This window comes from Amblyomma mixtum, chromosome 10, assembly GCF_055824585.1.
Source record: "Amblyomma mixtum isolate Tamu chromosome 10, ASM5582458v1, whole genome shotgun sequence".
Classification (NCBI taxonomy): domain Eukaryota; kingdom Metazoa; phylum Arthropoda; class Arachnida; order Ixodida; family Ixodidae; genus Amblyomma; species Amblyomma mixtum.
In genome coordinates this window covers 82991821-83015217 of record NC_143021.1, presented here as the reverse complement: position 1 = coordinate 83015217, position 23397 = coordinate 82991821, and the positions used below count along the sequence as shown (strand labels likewise).

At 47.4% G+C, this 23397-nt stretch overlaps 1 protein-coding gene across 1 annotated transcript in view; it reads right to left on the bottom strand.

Annotated features, from left to right (window-relative positions):
* The window catches only part of LOC149326300 (cytochrome P450 3A19-like), a 158169-nt gene that overhangs the window by 92104 nt on the left and 42668 nt on the right, over window positions 1–23397 (bottom strand). The window contains exon 5 of the mRNA XM_089564533.1: window positions 6726–6817. Coding sequence (XP_089420659.1) covers window positions 6726–6817 — 92 coding nt within the window. The remainder of the gene's footprint in view (window positions 1–6725; window positions 6818–23397) is intronic.

Here is a 23397-nt window from a genome sequence, read left to right as displayed (position 1 = left end):
GCCTCACTGCTAGACTAGATAAAAGACGTTGTTCGCGGAGAACTGCCGCGCTCTCGCTTCTGCTGTGTCCTCAAGAGCCGCCACCATATTTGGTTCCGGCTCTTCGACATACTATTGAGAGCAGGTTGCTCAGGCTGTTCCACACACCCAGACATACGTGGACGTCGTCGCCAGACTTAGGGCGCCTGCCTTACCTTCGCCTCGAGTACCTGTGCGAGTGCCGGGATATTATCCTCGACTGGCTCCACGAGTCAGCAATCCCTGGTGCACCACCGATGCCTGGCCTATTTAAGCGGCATTGCCGTCTTTGTCTCCGTCTTAGCATTAGTTTGTAGCGGCGCTGGCATCGATAGCGGCTTTGAGGACGAAGAGTTTGCTTGGAGCGTGACCTTGCTTTCGAAGGATAGAACACATTTGGCAAAGGGTCTGGCCAGCAGTGTCGACAGCCCGCTCCACCGGCTCATCAACCGCAACTAATAAATGTGTATCATCTTTCACAACCTCCACAAACTCCTGGGTACTGGCCTCCAACGAATTGGTACTCCGCGCCTGCTGAGCCTCCGCCAAGTCGTCATTTTCCCCCTGACCATTCGGCCCTATCTAGCCGCCACACACGCTCGCCTCGACGTCGCCCCAGTGCTACTCAAGAGGAAAACTACGTGCCGGCGTTCCTTAGGCGAGAACTCCGTCAAACTTCCAAAGGCCTTATCTATCGCTTGCGGACCTTTCCCAAGTTTCTGTTTAGGGGCGTTTCTTTCATGACGCTTGTCCACACTGGTGCCGCGGTTTCTGTAATGGGCGGTTTCTGTAAGGGATTCTGTAAGCTTTGTCGCTACTTAAGGAAAGTAAAGGCGCTAATTGCTGTACACGCGCTGCGCACCACCAGCGCTCAATACATCAAGCCGTCCGCAGCGTGTACAGCTCGAGTCGTGATTCTGAACGTCCTCTATACGACAGAGTTCGTCTTGCTGCCTTCCTGTGGTCATGATATTATTCTTGGCTTGGATTTTCTGTTGCGTCATGACACTCTCATCCACTGTGATCAAGCTGAAGTAGAGTTCGCTGCTCTTCCCAATGCTTTGCCGGACGCTGCTTCTTCTGTTTCTAGCGTAAAACCTTTGCCGCCGAAACCATCGACCTTTCCTTGTGCTCTTCCCTCTTTGTAGACCTCTCTGGAGGCCCTCTTAACGACGATACTGTCGTCTTCACACCGCACCGCAAGTGTCTTCAATTGCCGTACGCAGAACTGACTGTGTCCGCTGGCCTCTCGGTACAGTTGATGCCTAACTTGTTCTCCTCACTTGCCGCTTTGCGCATTGGTGAATGCCTCGGCCAATCCATGACGCCCCTGCTCATCCGCGAGGACGCTGGCGATGCGCCGCACTTCACTCTAGTGCGCCCGATCCCTCTTCTACCGATGTGTTCCTTAGCTTAATCGATGCTGATTTTGCTCTGCAGCAACAGACATAGCTTCTAACCCTACTTCATCAGTTCCGCTCTTTCAATTCTCACCAAAGCTCCTCGGGCCAAACTGCAACTGTCACCCATCGCATCAACGCTGGTGCCTACGCATCATTGCGGCGGAGCTCCTGCCGTGTGCCTGGAACCGAGCGCCAGATTTCTGCAGAGCATGTGGACGAAATGTTTCAGACCGGTGTGATTCACCGCGCAAGCAGCCCTTGCTTATCCCCTGTTGTGCTTGTCAAAACGAAGGATGGCTGCATGCGCTTCTGTGTGGATTATCGCCGCCTTAATAGATCTCGCACAAGGACGTCTAATCGCTCCTGCGCATAGACATTGATCTCGACTGTGGGATAGGGGAAGAACTCCTCACCCCTCGATTTACGTTCCGAGAACTGACAGTTGCTCATGGCAGCCGCCGATCGCCCCAAAAGAGCCTCTGTGACCCCCACCTTAGTGAACGCTGCCCATTTCCAGCTGAGATTGCCAGCCAGTGCACCTCTGACGCCTCACCGTCGGCACTTCACATCAGCGACATGCTCTCAGCGCAAAGTACAAACACCTGATTCGCTTCTCTTCTCGACCTTCTCTCCAATCTATCGGCTGCTTCTCAGCCATGCGCTCTGCGCCATCATGTTTCCCACTTCACAATTCGTGATCACCTCTTCTATTGCCGCAACAGCTCAGACAACCGCAAGTGGTTGCTCATTATTCCTCGTCACTTTCGCACGCATATATGTATATGCCTATTCCACGCTCGCTCACAATACAGTCACTCGAGAGTTTTCAAGACGCACCCCCGAATCCGACAGCCTTATACTACTGGCAAGGAATGTACACTTCCGTCCTCAACTACACGCTCTCATGCCACGCCTGTTGCTATCGCAAGACTTTTCATCGTTCAGCTTGAGAGTTGCACCCGCTCCCTTTCCCACCACGCCTTTCCACCGCATCGGCATTGTATTCTGCGGTCTCATTCTGTACATGGCAGCCGGCAATCGATGAGCTATGCTTGCGGCCGATGATGTGACAAGTATGTAGAAACCGCAGCCCTTGAGGCTGCCACAGCGGCGGATGTCGCCTCTCGCTACACCTCGTGAACTGCTTAATGACAGAGGCCGCGTCTTTCTGTCAGATGTTGTCAAAGCCCTGCTCACCCAGTGCAACTAAATCCATCGCACCGCCTCCACCTATCATCCGCAGTCCAGTGATCACACAGAGCAATTTAACGGCACCCTCGGGGACATGCTCTCTATACCATAAGAGTAGCGCAAAAGAGGGACGACGGACAAGAGGGGACAGAACACACACCTACCACACAGGCGCTAACTTCCGACTGACGAAGAAAGCCAAAACCATCCAAGCGAACGGAACCTGAGCAAAACTAGTGCATGCGCTGACCTAAGAGAAAAAAATAAATCGAAAAAAGATGCGATAAAAAATGGGAGATCACGGATATTTTGAACCCAGAAAGGCCAGCTCTCGTTTGAACAAGGAAATGGGCGGTGTACTAACTCAGTTATCTTGTAAGGCAGCAATGTGTGCAGCTTCCACAATTTCGTGAGTTAGCTTATCTCTACTCTTGGCAACGACTGAGCATTTATCCAAAAAAGGCACGCACTTGCAATCTTTGCAATGCAAAGCTAGATTGCTGCCGGTATATGTCTTCATGTTGTTATTGTGGTCCCGAAGCCTATCGTTCAGGCACCTACCAGATTGTCCAATATACTGCTTGCCACAAGAGAGCGGGATATTGCACACAATACCCTCAGTACATTTTTATTTATTTATTTATTTATTTATTTATTATCAATACCTCAAATGCCCCAGGAATGGGGTATTACATGAGGGATGGGCTGAATGTGTCACTAATGGAAGATTGGATGGCAGCCTTGAAGTGCAGTGGATCGGAGTGGTGAACGGAGTCGAATGGCAGGCCGTTCCAGTCCCGAGCAGTTTGCACGAAGAATGAGCGAAGATGAGCTGTAGTCTGTGCTGGGGGAGGGTAGACTGTTTTGGGATGGTTGGTCCGGCTTGATAAGCGATGAGCTGGCAGGATAGCTGAAACTGAAACAAGAGGCAGAGCCGAAAGATGCAACGTCTGGACTCGAGATTAGTAGGATGGTACACTGCTTCTTTCGGGAGCTATGTGCGGAGGGCAGGGATCTTTTGCATAATACACTGAGTTTCTCTGGAGCTGAAAACACCACGCGAACGTTTGCCTATTTGCCTATTTCTTGAGATTGTGAGCGATACAATGGATGCAATGAATGACAGCCACCTTGCTCTTCGTTTCTTCTGTGGTGTCATGTTTTTTCCGGAGTTTCTTTTTCCGGAGGTTTTCGGCGACTGAACCCACGAAATCTTTAGGGTACCCTGCTTCGAGGAACCTTGCGAGTTTTTCATGAAAGCTATATGTGCATTGGTGGGGGCATGACTTTTCAAAGGTGTTTTCCATGCAGAGGTCAATAATGCCTCGTTTCACGAGTTTAGAATGAGCTGATGTATACGGTAGAAGCGGTTTGTTGGCGCGAGATGAATAGCACCAGCAAACGTGGTTGTCCATGAATTCAAGCCGAATATCAAGAAATCTTATCTCTGAGTCAGTAGGCATTTCGCAGCGGGTGAAAACGCCCTTGTAGAATGGTAAAACTTCTGAAGTAACGGCCTCGAGGTTCGATAGTGGGCAGTTAACGAGGAAAAGAAAATCATCCACAAATCTGAAGATTCTAACCACACAAGAGTTTGCAAGTCACTCTTGGAGGATCGTGTCAAGGTGAGCAAGGTATTGGTTACTAAGTGCGGGGGCCATACAGGACCCAAAGCATATTCCCTGTTTTTGAATGTACGGAGCGTCTAGCCAATTTATGAATGAGGGCTGTCTGTTGATAGTTTTTTAGAATTGCTGTTGTTTTATTTGCACTCCACATACATAAATTGGCAAGACGCTCCGTTCATTCAAAAACAGGGAATATGCATTGGGTCCTGCCTGGCCCCCGCACTTAGTAACCTGTACCTTGCTCACACCGACAGGGTCCTCCAAGAGCGACTTGCAGACTCTTGCGTGGTTATAATCTTCAGATTTGTGGATGATTTTCTTTTCCTTGTTTTAACTGTACACCATCGAACCTCGAGGCCGTTACTTAAGACATTTTGACCATTGTACAAGGGTGTTTTCACCCGATACTATTGACTAGCGAAATACCTACTGACTCAGAGATAAGATTTATTGATATTCGGCTTGAATTCAAGGACAACCACGTTTGCTGGTGCTATTCACCTCGCGCCAACAAAGCGCTTCTACCGTATACTTCTAAACTCGTGAAACGAGGCATTATTGACCTCTGCATGGAAAACGCCTTTGAAAAGTCATTGCCCCACCAATGCACATCTAGCTTTTATGAACAAATCGCGAGGTTCCTCGAAGCAGGGTACCCTAAGGATTTCGTGGGTTCAGTCGCCGAAAACCTCCGGAAAAAGAAACTCCGAAAAAAAACATGACACCGCAGAAGAAACGAAGAGCAAGGTGGCTGTCATTCATTGCATCCATTGTTTCGCGCACAATCTCAAGAAAATAGGAAAAAAGGCAAACGTTCGCGTGATGTTTTCAGCTCCTGACAAACTCAGTGTGTTATGCAAAAAATCCCTGCCCTCCGCACATCGCTCCCAAAAGCAGCAGTGTACCATCCGCCACAGGAAAAGATTTGTTAAATGTACTGAGGGCATTGTGTACAATATCGCGCCCTCTTGTGGCAGGCAGTATATTGTTCAATCTGGTCGGTGCCTGAACGACAGGCTTCGGGAGCAAAATAACAACATGAATACATATACCGGCAGCAATATAGATTTGTATTGCGAAGATTGCAAGTGCGTGCCTTTTTTGGATAAATGCGCAGTCGCTGCCAAGGAAACTCGCGAAATTGTGGAAGCTGCCTTACAAGATAACTGTGTTAGCACACCGTCCATTTCGTTGTCTAAACGAGAGCTGGCCTTCTTGGGTTCAGAACATTCGTGATCTCTAATTTTTTGTGGCATCTTTTTTCAATTTATTTTTTTTGCTAGGTCAGCGCATGCGCTACTTTTGCTGAGGTTTCGTTCACTTGGTTTGTTTTGGCTTTCTTCATCAGTCGGAAGTTAGCGCCTGTGTTGTTGGTGTGTGTTCTTTCTCCTTTTGTCCGTCGTACTGGTTTTGCGCTACTCTCATGGTATGGATCAGTACCGACTTGCCCAAATTTCCACCCTAAAGAATCACATGCTCTTTATGTACTTCGCTTCGAACCACTTGAATTTAGTTCTTGTGCTTCCTTATGTAACTTACGCTTGCAATACCGACACTCAGCCCACTACCGGATTCTCTCCATTTTATCCTTTATGACCGTCAGCCGTCTGCTAAAATAGATACCATTCTTTCTTACAACCTTGAAGTCTCTGAATATGGCCCTGTTTCTGAAGCCGCCCAGCACGCAGAACACTGTCGCCAAATTGGCCGCTCACTTAAGATTGACATGCAGTGTCGCCAGAAATGCCGCTCCTACAACGATCCCAGCAAACAGCACTTCTCTTCTGGTGCCCTTGTGTGGCTCTGGATACTGTCCAATACTCCTAGACTGTCCTGGAAATTTCTAGGCAAAAGTATCTGGACCGCTGCCGCGTTTCAGAGCGCGCATTTCCTGCAAAGTGTGTTGTCGAACCACTCACACTGTCTCCCGATCTCCGCCGCCGCGGTCGCGAGACAGTTCTTGTACAGCAACTCAAGCCATACTACGACCCAGCTATCTTACAGTCGCTTTCACTCACCCGAATGGATCCTCTTTTCCCCGGGGACGATGGTAAACAAGACCCACATTCGCGTCAGCGACAGAGATGATGATGCGCTTCAGCGGAATTGATATCGCCGCGGGTGGTTTTGCTCGATGTAGCCGACCTGGGACTGTTTTCGCCGCCGCTCCCGTCGTCCCGGTTTCTTTCAGTAATCCCCCGTGCTTTACCCACAACCCGGTGGGCAGCCCGCCGCAAAACAGGCTTCAGAGACACAACGGCTAAATGTGGGAAACGGCCACTACAAGTGCCAATCTACTCAACAGGGCTCCGCTCCGAAGACACTCAATATTTGTCTGGTGGCCACCCCGCGCTACCATTCCCTCACCTGAGTGCGATAAGGAACCGCGGGTGGCGAACACTTTCCTGAGAAAAGGGGATGAAGCGGGATAAGAAAAGGTAGATCGCACACTCAGTGCATGCTGGGAAGCAACTGGCACACTCACGTGAGACCCGGAGGGTGCAGACGTAATGTCTCGTTCATGACTTGTTCCAGGTAATTCAGCCTCTTCATCACAGTCTCGTAATCTAGCGTGCCCTGGACGACAAAGTAATTATTCTACAGAGTGCCCCGCCTAAGAAGGCGGCGCCCTAGAAAACATCAATGCGCTGCCACGCGAGCAGATCGCAAGGAGAAACTACACTGGCTACAGTCACACTCAGCTTCACCAATTAACGCTACGGAAGCAGCGCAGGTAGTGTTCAGGCAACAGCATGCCACGCCACGGCGCTTGTACTTGCCGGAGCCCTAATAAACGAAAACGTGGTGACGCATGGAAAACATGCCAGACATCGCAAAGTGCGGTGCCTGCAGATTGCGGCAACAAAGGATACTCGCTTCATCAAGGCGGTGCCTAAGTTTCTAGAGGCTATTGAGTTTGCATAGATGGCGAGATAGGTTTTGGTAATACAGGTATGCTAGCACAGGCAGCGCCGAATGCTAAGTATTGAACGGAGAATAATAGCGGATATCTCCTTCCGTGCCCACTGGCGATAGAGCAGATATGACAGCAATTTGCTGCAGAGTGTCTCGTTGACTAGTGTTCCACATTTCCGTATGACCGGAAAGTGGGGAACGGAGTTTTCTATAAATCAGACAACGCACAATTCCTACTTATTACAGACCGAGCTCATTAACCTTCATTCCTTCAAAGCTTTTAGAACGTTTCACAAAACCAAACCTTCCCAGCTTTCTCGAGCTCTTTTTGTCCCTTTGTTCAACATGGCTTTAGTAAGTATTACTCTTGTGAAACGCAACTTCTTTTTTTTTTACTTTGTAATCTGCTTACTGACTGAATTTTTCTTCAATTCGCCAAGACAACGGATAAAACTCTTCATTACTTACTATAACCGAACACCAGTACATTAAATGTCACTGGGTTGAATGAAATTATTTTCAGTTTTGTTTACGTCCGCGCGAATAAAAATTACTGTACAAATAAGAAAACAGAGTGTGAACATAATTACAATTCTTTGTGACCCCTTTCTGAACCAAAATCGCTAACATTTTTGAAGTGGAGACCAACTGTTTCATGGTTTGGTTTATGGGGGTTAAACATCCCCAAGCGACTGAGGCTATGAGGAACGCCGTAGTAAAGGGCTCCGGAAATTTCGACCACCTAGGGTTCTTTTACGTGTACTGATATCGCACACTATACGGGCCTCTGGAATTTCGCCTCCATCGAAATTCGACCGACGCGGCCGGGATCGAACCCGCGTCTCTCGGGTCAGCAGCCGAGCGCCATAACCACTTAGCCACCGCGGCGGCTCAACTATTTGAACCTTCCGCACCTTCTGATGTGAAACGAAGCGTACACACAAGTAATCTGCAAATTTGGAGAGCTTTGTCGCTAAAATCTGGTGGTGCGCGCATGTTCTGGCAAAGGGAAAGCTTCGTGCACCTTTCGTTTGCCGTGAAGATGAGACACAGCGGCAGCGGGAAGTCGGTGGTGAAGCGAGCAGCCCCGAATCGACGGGCGCTGCCATATTGCCCGAAAGTAAAGCTGCGTCGAGGCCACCGTGTAAGAATATCTCAGCTACTGACACTGTCCGCCCGCCGCGGCGCAGAGCGCGCACAGACCACGTTCTCCCTCTAGTGCATGAACCGACCGCAGCGGTGCGGGGTCGCTGCGGACTAGTGGCCATTAGGGTGCCTTGATGTCCGCGCGCCTCCACTCTCAAGGTGAGGACACCCTTTGTACCACCCACCACCGCCGTTCCCCCTCGCAGCGGCATGTTGGGTCCCACGCGCCGGACGCGTACAATGCGCTATGCGCATGACGTGGTTTGTATGCGGTTGCGTGGCGACTGAAATAATGCGACTCAACTGGAAATATGCAGTAGATACTTGTTTCGCTCGTAGCAATAATATTCTGGCACTTTTCAGAGCGTATTACGCATGGTGCAGCCGCTCTATTCACACGGCAATCGAAAAGCAATCATGGATTGCTATGTGCCGTAGTAACTACTGGCTGCACTGAAAAAGGACAGCAGTTATTTGGCGTTATTTCGTGATTGTAATTTTAGTGCCATGGTCGCCGAATTCAGTAGAATTATGCTACATTTGTTGTTCGTACGTAAGGGCTGTTCACAGGGCCCTTATTTTCCCGGGTATGCCAGAAGCGCGGAGAATGACCTGCCAAATACAACTATTTCTGCGTAGTTAACACCCACTTTTTCAACATTCTTTGGGATCCCTTCGTATTATTACTGGACCACATGTGGAAAATTTGACGCAGTAATGGCAAATTTCTCTTCCAAACGGTCAATCGCCACACTGCTCTGAGGTGTACAGCTTTGACATATCTGAAACCTATTGGTGATACTTTCTCAACTGCTTGTTCCACAAAAGAATCACGCAGGCGGTTGAGTTTTTCTCTGAACGGTGTTGACTACATGTAGATTGATGATACGATGAGACGACGTTTTGCTGATTCGTAGTTGGTAAGTAGCTTTGTTTGAGGACAAATTTAACTGGCACATTCATTTTTTCATTTCAAAACATCAAGAAAAAATTGTCAAAAGCGACCCATTACCAAAGTAACCTCACAAAATCAGGCTCTTATAACCACTTAGTTTGAATCTCATTATCCCTGCCAAGCTAAACTAACAAAGGGGTGTCAGAGCAACACGGGCCGCCTTGCTCGCTTCAGCGGAACTGTCTGCTCCAGCTTTCAAAAGACGCTGGCTTGTCGCCTTACTCAGTAATAATAATAATAATAATAACAAAATTTGTTTATTTGCTCTTTCCAGTACCAATGGGCGCCTGCCAAAGCCTTAGAAGGCTTGAGTGGAAGTAGTCGGGCAAGACAATTGATAAACGAAGAAAAAACCAGTCACACAAGACGACGGACAAGAAGAGTGTACACACCAGTCGTTGTGGTGTGTACACTCTTCTTGTCCGTCGTCTTGTGTGACTGGTTTTTTCTTCGTTTACAATGTACCAACTGGCCCGCATTTCAACCCTTCTGAAGACAATTGATCTCTCATTAGGGTATGGGTCTGGGCTTGTTGGAAAACCGCGTTTGACGTAAAGCGCGCACGAAGACACGGACGAGTCGGCAGGACAGACAAGCTACCATCCCCGCAGCTGTCATCAAGGGAGACAAAAATGAAACGTAAACTCTTGAAAATGCCCGCCCAGAAACACGTGTGACGAATTCTACTCATGTGGCTGCGTGATGTCAACCAAAGGAGCGATTTTTCTTTGTAGTGAAGAAAAGAAGGCTCCTTTTGTTGGCGTCGCGTAGTCGCGACTACTTTGCTTTAACGTTTCATCCTCGTTAACTTCTTGCACTTGACTTCGCGGCGAACGAGAGGCTACTTGAATGGCAGACTTTGGCAGATATGGAAATGTAGCTCGAAATAAGTCGTCCTATTTGCTTGAAAAGTAACGAAATGCAAAGCATCCGGGTCAGCAGATTCCACTGGATTATGCATCGCCTGTCTTGTGATCAATGTAACGATTGATCACAAGACGCCGAGTTTCTCGGGACATTAGCTTCGAACGAAGATATAATTTGGCGTAACTAACTTTGATTCACTTTTTCAACAATCTATGGTACCACCCTGTCTTGGGAGGACATCATATTTGTGGAATTTCACGCGGTAGAGGAAGTTTTCTGTCCGAAACAGCTCGCCGACGCATGTGCCCTATGTAACCGAATGGGAGAGTGGGACCCAACATAACTCCGTCGAGAGCGGTGTCCTCACCCTGAAAGCGGCGCTGGCCACTGAGGCACCGTAGTGGCCATTTGCTTGTAGAGCGGCGGACGCGGCTGAGCGCGGTTTGCGCGGCTTTCGGTGGCGTTTTAGGCTGTGTTTGTCGGTGCTTCGCGCTGCCAGAGTGCATCACAAGATGTGGGAGTTATTTTCTCGGCTTCCACGTTGAGACAGGCAACCTGCAGGAACAAAGTTTGCTAGAACTAGCTTTCTGTGTCGCGGTTTGGGACCAGCCGCAGAGATCGTTGTGCAAACGCACGTGGTGGCGTGGGCCGACACCGTGGATGGTGGTCACGGCCTACGTACATAGTGGCTGGGATCTGTTGGTTGTTGCTGTGGCACACCTGAGGGGTCCAGCTGGGTCCAGAAGCCGACTAGACGCTATTATGCTTCGTACCACCAGCTGCAGATCAAGCTACCAGAGTTGTCCGGAACAATGTGTCACTTTTTAAAGCTGCGTCGGAGCCTGCTCGCCTAGAACTTTGACGCCAGGCGATCCCTAGAGCAGACATGATATTGAAACCGAGCGCCCACGTCTGCGCGAAGCACTTTCCCGAGCATACGATATAAAATCGTACTACGCCAAGTTCAATGGCAAGGCACTTTTAAATGCACCCAAGAAACCGGTGCTGTAGGCGAATGCTCTGCTGAGTATTTCTCCCGGATGTCCCAAATGTCTGATAAAGCAGGCTGGTTCAAGAAAGCCTCCTAGAAAACGACCTGCAGTCTGCAGCCTCGTGTGCCAAGGAGGCAAGCAAGCGGTCCGCACCTACTGCTGCCGCACTGCCCCCTACGATGGCCTGTGAGAAACCAAAAGACTCCGATCGATCATGGAGCCCTAAAAAGAAACTGTGCACATGTAGCTGGAGTACATCATGCGTGTCAGCTGATCAAGGAACATGGCCTTCTTCCACCATGAAACTTGGAGGTGCCTCCTCACATAAATGGAAGCTCTGTCTTCATCGGCATTCATGGTGCTAAGGTTCGTTCTCTTGTGTACTGGTCCCGGTACTTAACATTCTAGGTGGTCAGCGTTCCCTACACATGTCATGACGGCAGAGCAATTACCTCCGCTCGGCGATCTCGTGGTCACTTCCCACCCGCTGTACATTTTTTTGCCGGAAAGCATGATAAGACATTCCAGTAGCATTTATAAGAAATTTCATTATCATCATCATCATCAGCCTGACTACACATACTGCAGGGCAAAGGCCTCTCCCATGTCTCTCCAATTAACCCTGTCCTTTGCTAGTTGCCGCCACTGTATCCCCGCAAACTTCTTAATCTCATCCGCCCAACTAACTTTCTGCCGTCCCCTGCTACGTTTGCTTTCTCTTGGAATCCACTCCGTTACCCTTAAGGACCAGCGGTTATCTTGCCTTCGCATTACATGCCCTGCCCAAGCCCACTTCTTCCTCTTGATTTCAACTAGGATGTCATTAACCCGCGTTTATTCCCTCACCCACTCCGCCCTCTTCCGATCTCTTAACGTTACACCTATCATTTTCCTTTCCATAGCTCGCTGCGTTGTTCTTAACTTAAGCTGAACCCTCTTTGTTAGCCTCCACGTTTCTGCCCCATAGGTGAGTACCGGTAGGATACAGCTGTTATATACTTTTCTCTTCATGGATATTGGTAAGCTACCATTCATGACCTGAGAGAACATGCCATACGCGCTCCACCCCATTCTTATTCTTCTAGTTATTTCCCTCTCATGATCCGGATCTGCGGTCACTACCTGCCCTAAGTAGACATATTCTCTTACTACTTCTAGCACCTCGCTACCAATTGCGAACTGCTGTTCCCTTGCAAGGCTATTGAACATTACTTTGGTTTTCTGCATGTTAATTCTTAGCCCCACCGTTCTACTCTGCCTGTCTAGCTGATTGATCATGCTTTGCAGTTCTTGTCCTGAGTGGCTTAGCAAGACAATGTCATCACCGAATCGCAAATTACTCAGGTATTCTCCATTAACTCTTATCCCCAACTCTTCCCATTCCAGTCCCCAGAATACCTCCTGTAAGCAGGCAGTGAAGAGCATTGGCGAGATCGTGTCTCCCTGCCTGACACCTTTCCGTATTGGAATTTTATTGCTGGCTTTATGGAGAACTATAGTAGCTGTGCAATCGTAATAAATATCTTCCAATATTTTCACATAGCACTCTTCCACACCCTGATTCCGCAATGCCTGCATGACAGCTGAGGTTTCCACTGAGTCGAATGCTTTCTCGTAATCAATGAAGGCTATATATAGGGGTTGGTTATATTCTGCGCATTTCTCTATCACCTGATTGATAGTGTGAATGTGGTCTATTGTCCAGTATCTTTTACGAAAGCCTGCTTGATCATTTAAGCAAACAAGGGAACGGGGAATGAGGGGCTCGTTATAAATATGACAGAAGCCAACAGCCACAGAAACCAAGGGGCATAGGGGATTTTTTAATTTATTTAATTTGTGCTGTTGGTCAATTTAGAATATTACTGAATATACTATCGCTTAAAGCTAATTGATTAGAAAAGCAGAAGAAAAAACAACCACATGCCGCCGGTGGGATCCGAACCCACGACCTCCGAATTACGCGTCCGGTGCTCTACCTCTGAGCTACGGCGACGGCTGTCAGATCTGCTTTCGGGGGTATTTATGTTTACAAGTAACCTAACCTTGAGAGTGTTCATCAGCGCCACCCACGTTCATAAGCGGCGGACGTGGAACGTCCTGAGTTACCGCAGGTGTGACGTAGAACGTCATCGACGAAGAGGGAAGAAGCTGCGTGAGAACCCTCTTATGCTTCCTATGGCGTCAAGGCTGCCAGAACCGAGGCCCTCGCTAAGCAATTAAGCAAACAAGGGAACGGGGAATGAGGGGCTCGTTATAAATATGACAGAAGCCAACAGCCACAGAAACCAAGGGGCATAGGGGATTTTTTAATTTATTTATTTAATTTGTGCTGTTGATCAATTTAGAATATTACTGAATATACTATCGCTTAAAGCTAATTGATTAGAAAAGCAGAAGAAAAAACAACCACATGCCGCCGGTGGGATCCGAACCCACGACCTCCGAATTACGCGTCCGGTGCTCTACCTCTGAGCTACGGCGACGGCTGTCAGATCTTCTGCTTTCGGGGGTATTTATGTTTACAAGTAACCTAACCTTGAGAGTGTTCATCAGCGCCACCAACGTTCATAAGCGGCGGACGTGGAACGTCCTGAGTTACCGCAGGTGTGACGTAGAACGTCATCGACGAAGAGGGAGGAAGCTGCGTGAGAACCCTCTTATGCTTCCTATGGCGTCAAGGCTGCCAGAACCGAGGCCCTCGCTAAGCAATTAAGCAAACAAGGGAACGGGGAATGAGGGGTCGTTATAAATATGACAGAAGCCAACAGCCACAGAAACCAAGGAGCATAGGGGATTTTTTAATTTATTTATTTAATTTGTGCTGTTGATCAATTTAGAATATTACTGAATATACTATCGCTTAAAGCTAATTGATTAGAAAAGCAGAAGAAAAAACAACCACGGATCCCACCGGCGGCATGTGGTTGTTTTTTCTTCTGCTTTTCTAATCAATTAGCTTTAAGCGATAGTATATTCAGTTATATTCTAAATTGATCAACAGCACAAATTAAATAAATAAATTAAAAAATCCCCTATGCCCCTTGGTTTCTGTGCCTGTTGGCTTCTGTCATATTTATAACGAGCCCCTCATTCCCCGTTCCCTTGTTTGCTTAATTGCTTAGCGAGGGCCTCGGTTCTGGCAGCCTTGACGCCATAGGAAGCATAAGAGGGTTCTCACGCAGCTTCCTCCCTCTTCGTCGATGACGTTCTACGTCACACCTGCGGTAACTCAGGACGTTCCACGTCCGCCGCTTATGAACGTGGGTGGCGCTTATGAACACTCTCAAGGTTAGGTTACTTGTAAACATAAATACCCCCGAAAGCAGAAGATCTGACAGCCGTCGCCGTAGCTCAAAGGTAGAGCACCGGACGCGTAATTCGGAGGTCGTGGGTTCGGATCCCACCGGCGGCATGTGGTTGTTTTTTCTTCTGCTTTTCTAATCAATTAGCTTTAAGCGATAGTATATTCAGTAATATTCTAAATTGATCAACAGCACAAATTAAATAAATAAATTAAAAAATCCCCAATGCCCCCTGGTTTCTGTGGCTGTTGGCTTCTGTCATGCCTGATCATTTGGTTGACTAAAGTCCAAGGTTGTCCTGATTCTATTAGCGATTACCTTAGTAAATACCTTGTAGGCAACGGACAATAAGCTGATCGGTCTGTAATTCTTCAAGTCCTTGACGTCTCCTTTCCTATGAATTAAGATAATGTTAGCGTTCTTCCAAGCTTCTGGTACTCTCGAGGTCACAAGGCATTGCGTATACAGGGTGGCTAGTTTTTGTAGCACAATCTCTCCTCCGTCCTTCAGCAAATCTGCTGTTACCTGATCTCCACCAGCTGCTTTCCCTCTTTGCATTGCTCCTAAGGCTTTCTTTACTTCCTCCTTCGTTACTGGCGGGATGTCCCATTGCTGTGCTCGACTGCCTCCATCAGTAACTTGATGATTACATTCGGTACTGTATAGATTTGTGTAGAACTCTTCGGCTAATTCAACTATCTTATCCATATTGCTGATGACATTGCCCTGTTTGTCTTTTAGCGCATGCATCTGGTTTTTACCTATGCCCAGTTTTCTCCTCACTGATTTTAGGCTACCTCCATTCCTTAGAGCATACTCGATTTTCTCCATGTTAAACTTTCTTATGTCGGCTACCTTGCGCTTATTTATTAACTTAGATAGCTCTGCTAGTTCTATCCTGTCTGTGGAGTTAGACGTCCTCATGCTTTGACGTTTCTTAATCAGATCTTTAGTCTCCTGAGATAGCTTGTTGGTATCCTGTCGAACCATCCTACCACCTACTCCTGCGGCGCACTCTGTAACGATAGCTGTAAGATTATCATTCATTGTTTCAACACTACGGTCGTCTTCTTCAGTTAAAGCGGAAAGTCTGTTTTGCAGCTGCATAATTTGCCGGACCCTACACCGCTCGAAGGAGAATTTCGTGGCCCAAAGTTATTGAGGTGAACAAGTCTCTTTACCATGCCAACTGCAATTATTCTCAACTACATCCGCCAGTCCCAGTTTAGAATCGCGTATTTAACTTCTGCGAGTGCACGCCAGTCTTTCCTTGATGGAGACGACAGCTCCGTATCGTCGGTGTCGGTGTGAAAGATGAGCTTGGCTGGAAGAATACCAGGGAATTTCTTCCAACCATTTTCGCATCGCGTAGCTAAAAGTACACCACACTAGCCATTAAAACGTGGCAAATGCACACTTGGTTTCCTTTCGGTCCCTGTGCTCGTTCGTATAGCGGTAGAGGCGTTCCGCAACGCAGCACGGCTTATATTCCCGGCTGCGGTGGCAATATTTCTGATGCAAGCAAAATGCGGAAACGCACGTTAGGTGTGTTTACACATTACAGAACCCCAGTTGATCGAAGTCAACCATGTTCTCTGCACGACGGGCATCATCTCACAGCGTGGGCGCATTACAGTGCTCAAGCAATGTATGAATACAGGCGTAGGCTGTTTGGCCCAAATGTGGGAGCAAGTGCGTTGCGGCCGACATCTCACACACACACACACACACACACACAGACACACACACACACACACACACAGACACACACACACACACACACACACACACACACACACACACACACACACACACACACACACACACACGCACGCACGCACGCACGCACGCACGCACGCACACGCACACGCACGCACGCACGCACGCACGCACGCACACGCACACGCACACACACACACACACATGAAAAAACTTGCTCGACTGCTGATCACATAAGGAAAGAGTTGAAGTACACTTCTTAGAGAAACATTTATTTACCGACGGTTTCGGATGGTGGACTGTCCTTCATCAGGGTAAGGTTGTTACCCTGATGAAGGACGGTCCACCGTCCGAAACCGTCGGTAAATAAATGTTTCTCTAAGAAGTGTATTTCAACTCTTTCCTTATATATATATATATATATATATATATATATATATATATATATATATTAGCATTAACTATGATATGAGCCAAATAAAAACTGCAGAGAACGCATTTCGATAACTAGCTCGGAAGGATCGCACCGCAGCGTCGTCGCTGCTGTTCCACCCTTTCTTGCAGTCCCAGCAAGCAGAACACCAAGTCACAGAAAATTATTCGGGGCCGACAGCAGTTTCAATCCTTCTGTGCCTTGCCGTACTGAAGAAAGGGCACGTACAGGCCGCGGCACATGGCACTGAACGATCGCGCAACTCCTGCATTACGGTCGCCGCAGCTCCTCGACTAGAGAAAGGATGGATGAATGGATGGATGGATAGGAGCGCCCCCTTTGAAACGGGGAGGTGGGAACTGCCACCGTCCTCAGGTTTTCTTACATTATTTTTGTTTAACTGTGTTGTTAATTCTCATTAAGATTCACTATCTTCTTTCACTACGGTTTCCTACACTTCTAACCTCATGTCACCTCTCTGCTTTTCACCCACCAATCCTACAATCGCTTTTTGCTAACTTCCACTGCAGATTTATTTACATGACCATTGTTATCTTTAAACCCTAGGGCCTCAGAGAGAGTGAATGTGCCTGCACCGACATCCGGATGGATACCATCAAATTTGAGTATGAGGTGTTCAATTGTTTCCCCAGATCTACCACATACTGCACATGTGTCATCATCTTCGTTGAACTTTTTTGCATTTTCCAGTGTCGATATAGTTCTACACTATGCTTCTTTTCCATTGAATTAATCCAATTTTTGACTTCCGCGTTTATAACGTGTCGTTTAATGCTCTTTCTTTCTCCGTCCTCATGACCGGCATACTTATTGGTTAGTTTTCTAGTTCTTTTCCGCCACTGTGAGTCAACGCTCTTTCTGTATAAGTATTTAAGTACCTTAGCCGCCACCTGTTATCGACCAACTTCCTCTGGCGTTCTTCATATAGTATTTTACTCTTAGCTTCCCGTGCTTCGAACGATGCCCAGCTCATATCCCCTTGTACTGCCTCGTTTGTGGTTTTGCCGTGAGCACCTATTGCTAATCTTCCAACAGTTCTCTGATTTACGTCTAATCTCGACTGAACTTCTGCTCTTGAGCACAGAACCGCATTTCCGAAAGTAAGCCCCGGCACCATTATTCCTTTCCAAATACCTCTCAGTACTTCATATTTGTTGTACCCCATAATTCCCGATGTTTCAGAATCCCGGTGTCTCTTCGTCATTTTGCCCTAAGAGCCTGTTCATGCTTTTCCGTGTATGACTGCCCTTCGTTTAGCCATATGCCGAGGTATTTGTATTCGGCCACTTTGGGTATTTCGTGGCCTTGTATTGTAAGCACCCGATCGGTTGTATCGTTAAAAATCATCACACCTGATTTAGTTGCGCTAAAACTGAATCCTAGAGCGTCTCCTTCGCATCCACAGCAATTAACCAAAGTTTGTAAATCTTCCTGGCTATCTGCTAAGACTACAATATCGTCCGCGTACATTAAACCCGGGAGTCGCTGCTCAACTACATTTCCGCCCAATCTGTACGACAGATTATAACCTAGATTACTTTCTTCTAGCCTTCTTTTCATATTTATCACGTAAAGCATGAACAGCAGCGGTGATAGAGGACAACCTTGCCTTAATCCTTTGTGCACCCCAACAGTTGTGGTACTTTTTTTCCCTTCCCATGCAATTTCAACTTCATTATCTCGGTAGATTTCCTGTAGAAAATCAAATTACCTCATGACCGACACCTAAATCTTTTAATATGCTCCATAGGAGTTCCCTGTTCACGTTATAGTATGCACCGCTTATTTCCAGAAAGGCTAAATACAGAGGTCTGTTTTCCGCCTTAGCTACTTCTATGCACTGGGTAAGCACGAACAGGCTATCATCTAAGCGCCTACCCCTTCTGAACCCTTTCTGAAGTTCTCCGAGTATCCGATTACCTTCCACTCATGACTACATTTTTAATTTCACCGCCTGCATTCCCAGCCTGTACACAACAGATGTTATGGTAATCGGACTGAAGGATTTTATTTTCATCTTATCTCCTTCCTCTTCACAAATCAAATTCATTTTACTCTGTCTCCAGCTGTGCGGAATTTGCTGATTTTTTATGACGGTCTCCAAAGCTTTTATCAGCGCTTCCTTGCTTCTTGGGCCAAGTTCATTAATCAGCTTAATTGGAATTTCGTCTATCCCTGCGGAAGTGGTTCTAGGAATATTCGCTTCCGCCTTTTCCCAGTTAAGGCTAGTCACTTATAAGCTGTTCTCTATTGTGCGGTCCTGTGTTGCCGCCTCACTTGGGGAGATTACCCCATAGTCGTTGCTAAAAGACGCAGCTATAAATGACGTAATGTAGTTCACAGCATCGTCTCCTTCTAAACATTTTCCCTCAGCATCTATAATCTGTTCCTGCGTTCTTTGATTTGTTTTTCCCGACCAGCTTATATGGTTCCAGAATTTTCTTGGCCCCCTTTATTTGCCTTGCGAACTTCAGCCAGCCATTTATCAGGGGACTGCTTCATTTTAGCCTGGACTAGGACCTGAACTTGCTGTTTCTTTTGTCGATAAGATTCCCATTTTTCGCATATTTCCTCTTCAGATAACTGCGCCCTCTTTGCTCCTCTGTGTTCTCTTAAAGCCACCCGTTGTTGTTCGATGGCCTCCTTAATTTCCATATTCCACCAGCTTCGTGGCTTCCTCTTTCCTCTCCATCGGTTTACTCCTTTCACTTGTTTCATTTTTGTAGTGATGAGCAGTTCTAACTGGTTATAATCCCTCTTTTCCATGGGGCGTTTCGCGATTACTTCATCTATATCGGCTGATGTTAGCGGTATTTGTTCATCGTTTAATTTTGCGTTGTGTTTTTGACTTCGCTGCATTTCTGTTTTCACTAGGGCTCCCAACTGTAGATTAATACGTTTATGATCACTTCCTAGGCTGCACTTCCCCTCTTCGTCTATTTCCATTATTGCGAGTTTGCTATAGATGCCCTGCGACATTAGACAGTAGTCAATGGTTGTTTGCCTGATGCGGAATTCCCACGTGATTTGTCCCTCACATTTAGTTTCTATGTTGACAATAACTAGGTTGTGCCGCTCACACGAGTCTAGCATTAACTTCCCGCTACAATCTGTGTATCCATCCAGATCCTCGATGTGGCCGTTCATGTCTCCAAGCAAAACAATATCGACACCGTCTCCAACCTGCTTGATATCGTCATTAAGGCACTTAACTAGATCCTTGTTTTCTTGCCGGCGTTTGTGCGCGGTCCCTAAATAGACCACCCCTAGCACGTCCTTTTACCAGCAATTGTATTTGATACCCAGACATGTTCTTTGCAAGTTGATTTTATTCTTTGCCAATTTTTTCCTTGATGTATCAGCATACCTACTCCTCCTCGCTTTTTCACCGTTGTTATGTTGCACCCTTCCCAGACATAGCCATCGATTAAAGGTGGATCTTCTAGATCCCGCAGATGTGTCTCGCATAGAGCGTACACACCTACTGCTTCGTCCTTTGACTGCTGTTCTATTTCTAGCCATTTCGCTCTCTTTCTACCCCCTTGCATGTTTACGTAACTGATCCTAGCGTTAAATTTCTTTTTCGTAGTTTTCTTTCTGGGCCTCCCAGCGGCCATTTTGTTGAGCTCAGCCGCCATTGTTACATTTACTATCGCTTCTACCTATCCCTACGCCCTAATAAAAAAATTGCCTAGGAGCAATAAAATGGCCTGGCTTAGCTTATGATTAAGCCTAGGATGCGAAGCATACCGCCGGCGGAGGCTGCGCGTCCGCAAGCGAGCGCACGAGTTGAGCCCCAGCTTTCACAGCTGTTGTGACGTCAGCGCCCCTAGCGGATGGAGCGGGAGTTAGGCCGCCGGTGGAGGCTGCGCGTCCGCAAGCGAGCGCATGAGTTGAGCCCCAGCTTTCACAGCTGTTGTGACGTCATATCAACGTGGTGCGCCGATGTAGGTCAAGTGGTAGCTACGCGGCCGCGCGCGGCGCAGCAAGGAAGAGCTCGGTTGTGCGGCTAGTATGCTTCGCATAACAAAATGCACAGCGTCATCTCTCGGCGCTCCGAGAACTAAGTCGGCCTTGTTGGTTCGGTACATAAAACGAAACCGCAGCACAGCGTTTGTTAAAACGGGCGCGCTTCGTCTGAAAATTAAAATGCCGATGCACTCTTGTGCTATGCTGTCTACTATGCAAAGACACTACAAAGCGCGCCAGAACTAGGAGCGTCCCAACTTTTCGTTTTTCTATTGCTTTTTTTTACTCTGTGTTAACGATCATCAAATGCCATGCGATCGAGGTATCGTGTGTCAGCAGGCCGAACAGCTCTGCGCTGATTTTTCAGAAAGCTATCTAGGTGATGTGCTCTTATTTAAGATAGGGACCCAGCCTTTGTTGTCTTTGATCAAAATTAGCAGCAGATTGCGTGCATTTATTAACTCTCCGATAACGCATAGTTGGTCGGACGAGAATATATATAGACGCATACTTGAACAGCTCAATGAGAAGGAAATTTTTTTAGCCGGCCTGCGCCTGCGTTCCTCAAGCTTGTATTCCAGTCACGCAGAAGCACAATCATTAATGTGCTCGGCCATGGGCCCTCAATGTGCTCCGTCTACCAACCTCGATAGCTCGTTCCGTGGCGAACTAAGTGCACTCGAAGAACCACATGCCGATTACTGCTCAATTTGATAGTCCTTTCATCGTGTTCGATTAGTTTTAGAAGGTCTAGCAAGCTCTCTGGATCATGCGGTTGTTGCAAGATCCCACACACTCTTTTCTTATGATGTTGCGCGATCGCGTCCGCATATATGTTGTGCGCGTTTATTCGTATTTGTGAAGCAATGCGTCCTATGTATAAAAACAGAAGTTCGAATGCTTCATTTTTTGAGGATTGCTACATTCAATATCTGCGGAGATGAAGTCTATGAAAAAAAAATTGGATAATGCAGCTACTTTATTGTAAAGGAGGGACCCCTTTCCAAGCTAGTTAGTACGTGCGACAGTGTTCTGAAAATGCTTCAGGCCGTCTGATTTTATTATCGTTCTGTCAAGCTTCAACAGCTTGCTTCGCAACAAAGCCATTTGTGTACGTTTGAGAGCAAGCGAATTAAGTGTCAGAAGCAACCGAACATGATAATTTCACCCCTGCACACACAGCTTGACCAGCGTATCGAGTGCGTGCATGCACCTACAGCTGCAGCATCTTTCTCTTATCAAGCTGTTGCGGTGGCTCAGTGCTTCTAACGCTCGGCTGCTGACCCGAAAGGCGCGGGTTGGATCCCGGCCGCGGTGGTCGAATTTAGACGGATGCGAAATTACAGAGATCCGTGTACTGTGTGATGTCAGTGCACGTCAAGAACCCCCGTTGGTCGAAACTTCGGGAGCTCTTCACTACGGAGCCCTTGATAGCCTCAGTCGCTTTGGGACGTTAAACCCATAAACCAAACCATATAATCTAGCGCGCGCTTCATGGCAGCAGTGAATAGGAATCCGCGCTACTGTCAGTGCTGTTATCCACAGCACAGGTTCAGAGATCGTGCTTTCTTCTTTGCGCAACTTTTTTCCTGGATTTTCTCGCAGCATCTTGTCGAAAAATAAGGATATAGTTCGATTCAATATCGCAAGTACGAAATCTGAAAAAAAAAGAAACTGCGTCTATGCTTACAACATTTTGAATTATATATGCCTACTTTCCTCTTGCTATAACGATTGATAACATCGCAATACTCGCTTCAACTGCGTCTCAAGGAAGACGCGGTTTCAACGAAATGTGGCGAAAATCAACCAGCGCCGGGCTCTGAAACGGTGACGTTGAAAACCGCGGATGCGCATTGCACATTACAGTAAAGGAATCGAGTTACGCAGCTGGTCGAGGGTCTTGTGTGATTATACTGCAATGCACGAAGCTTCTGGCACTGGCGCGAATGAAAGGTCACACTGTCACAAACATTTGTCAGCACATCTGCGCACTCAGCCCAAAATAATCGCTCGCAACCCTGCGAGGTGAATTCGCGTCCACCTGATAATAAAATAGCCATTATAATGCGCGATGCTTGAACCGGTGCTTTAATGCGCGCATTAAAACGACAACGGCAGAGGGTTCGACTTTCCAATCCACTTTCTAGTGCTAATTTTCGCTATCGTCAGCGCCAGACTTCAGGCGAAGCTGAGGACGCGGCAGGAGGGCGCTTACTCAGAGCAGCTATACTTGGCAAAAGATGAGCAGTGCAAGCAGCTGAAGCTCGCCTTTTGAAATCCCACTCGCAAGATTCATGACAGCTGTACCGGTATCAAGGAAGTACGCATAGAAAACAATGCACTAGCTCGACGAGCTCGACCTAACCAAGGTGGAAACCGGAAGCTGTGGGCGCGGTGTTGCCAGACCGCCAAGCAGTTTCGCATATCGTCTATGGACCGAAACACTGAAGGTTGACCTGAGCAAACGTCATGCGCTCATAATAGCAGTGAAAGAGCGCACTGACCAAAATCTTGCTAACTTGTTCATGTCGCCTCGCACTCTGCAGTGAGGACCAGAAGCGATGGGTGCATCTTACGCTGAATTCCACTAAAGCAAATCAGTTCTTTTGGTGAAGAAATATCAGACATGAGTTCATATGGTGGTGCGATTGGCGTTCTCCCGGTTTTTTTTTTGATGCTCATGAAATAACGGATCGATCGGCCGATATTTTTTGTACTTTCATGGGTCTCCTTTGTTTACGTAGGAAACCTGGATTCGTGACCTGCCTATATTCGAATAAATACGACGTCGCATTCCTTTGAGATAGACAGCGTATAGTTCTCACGGCTTC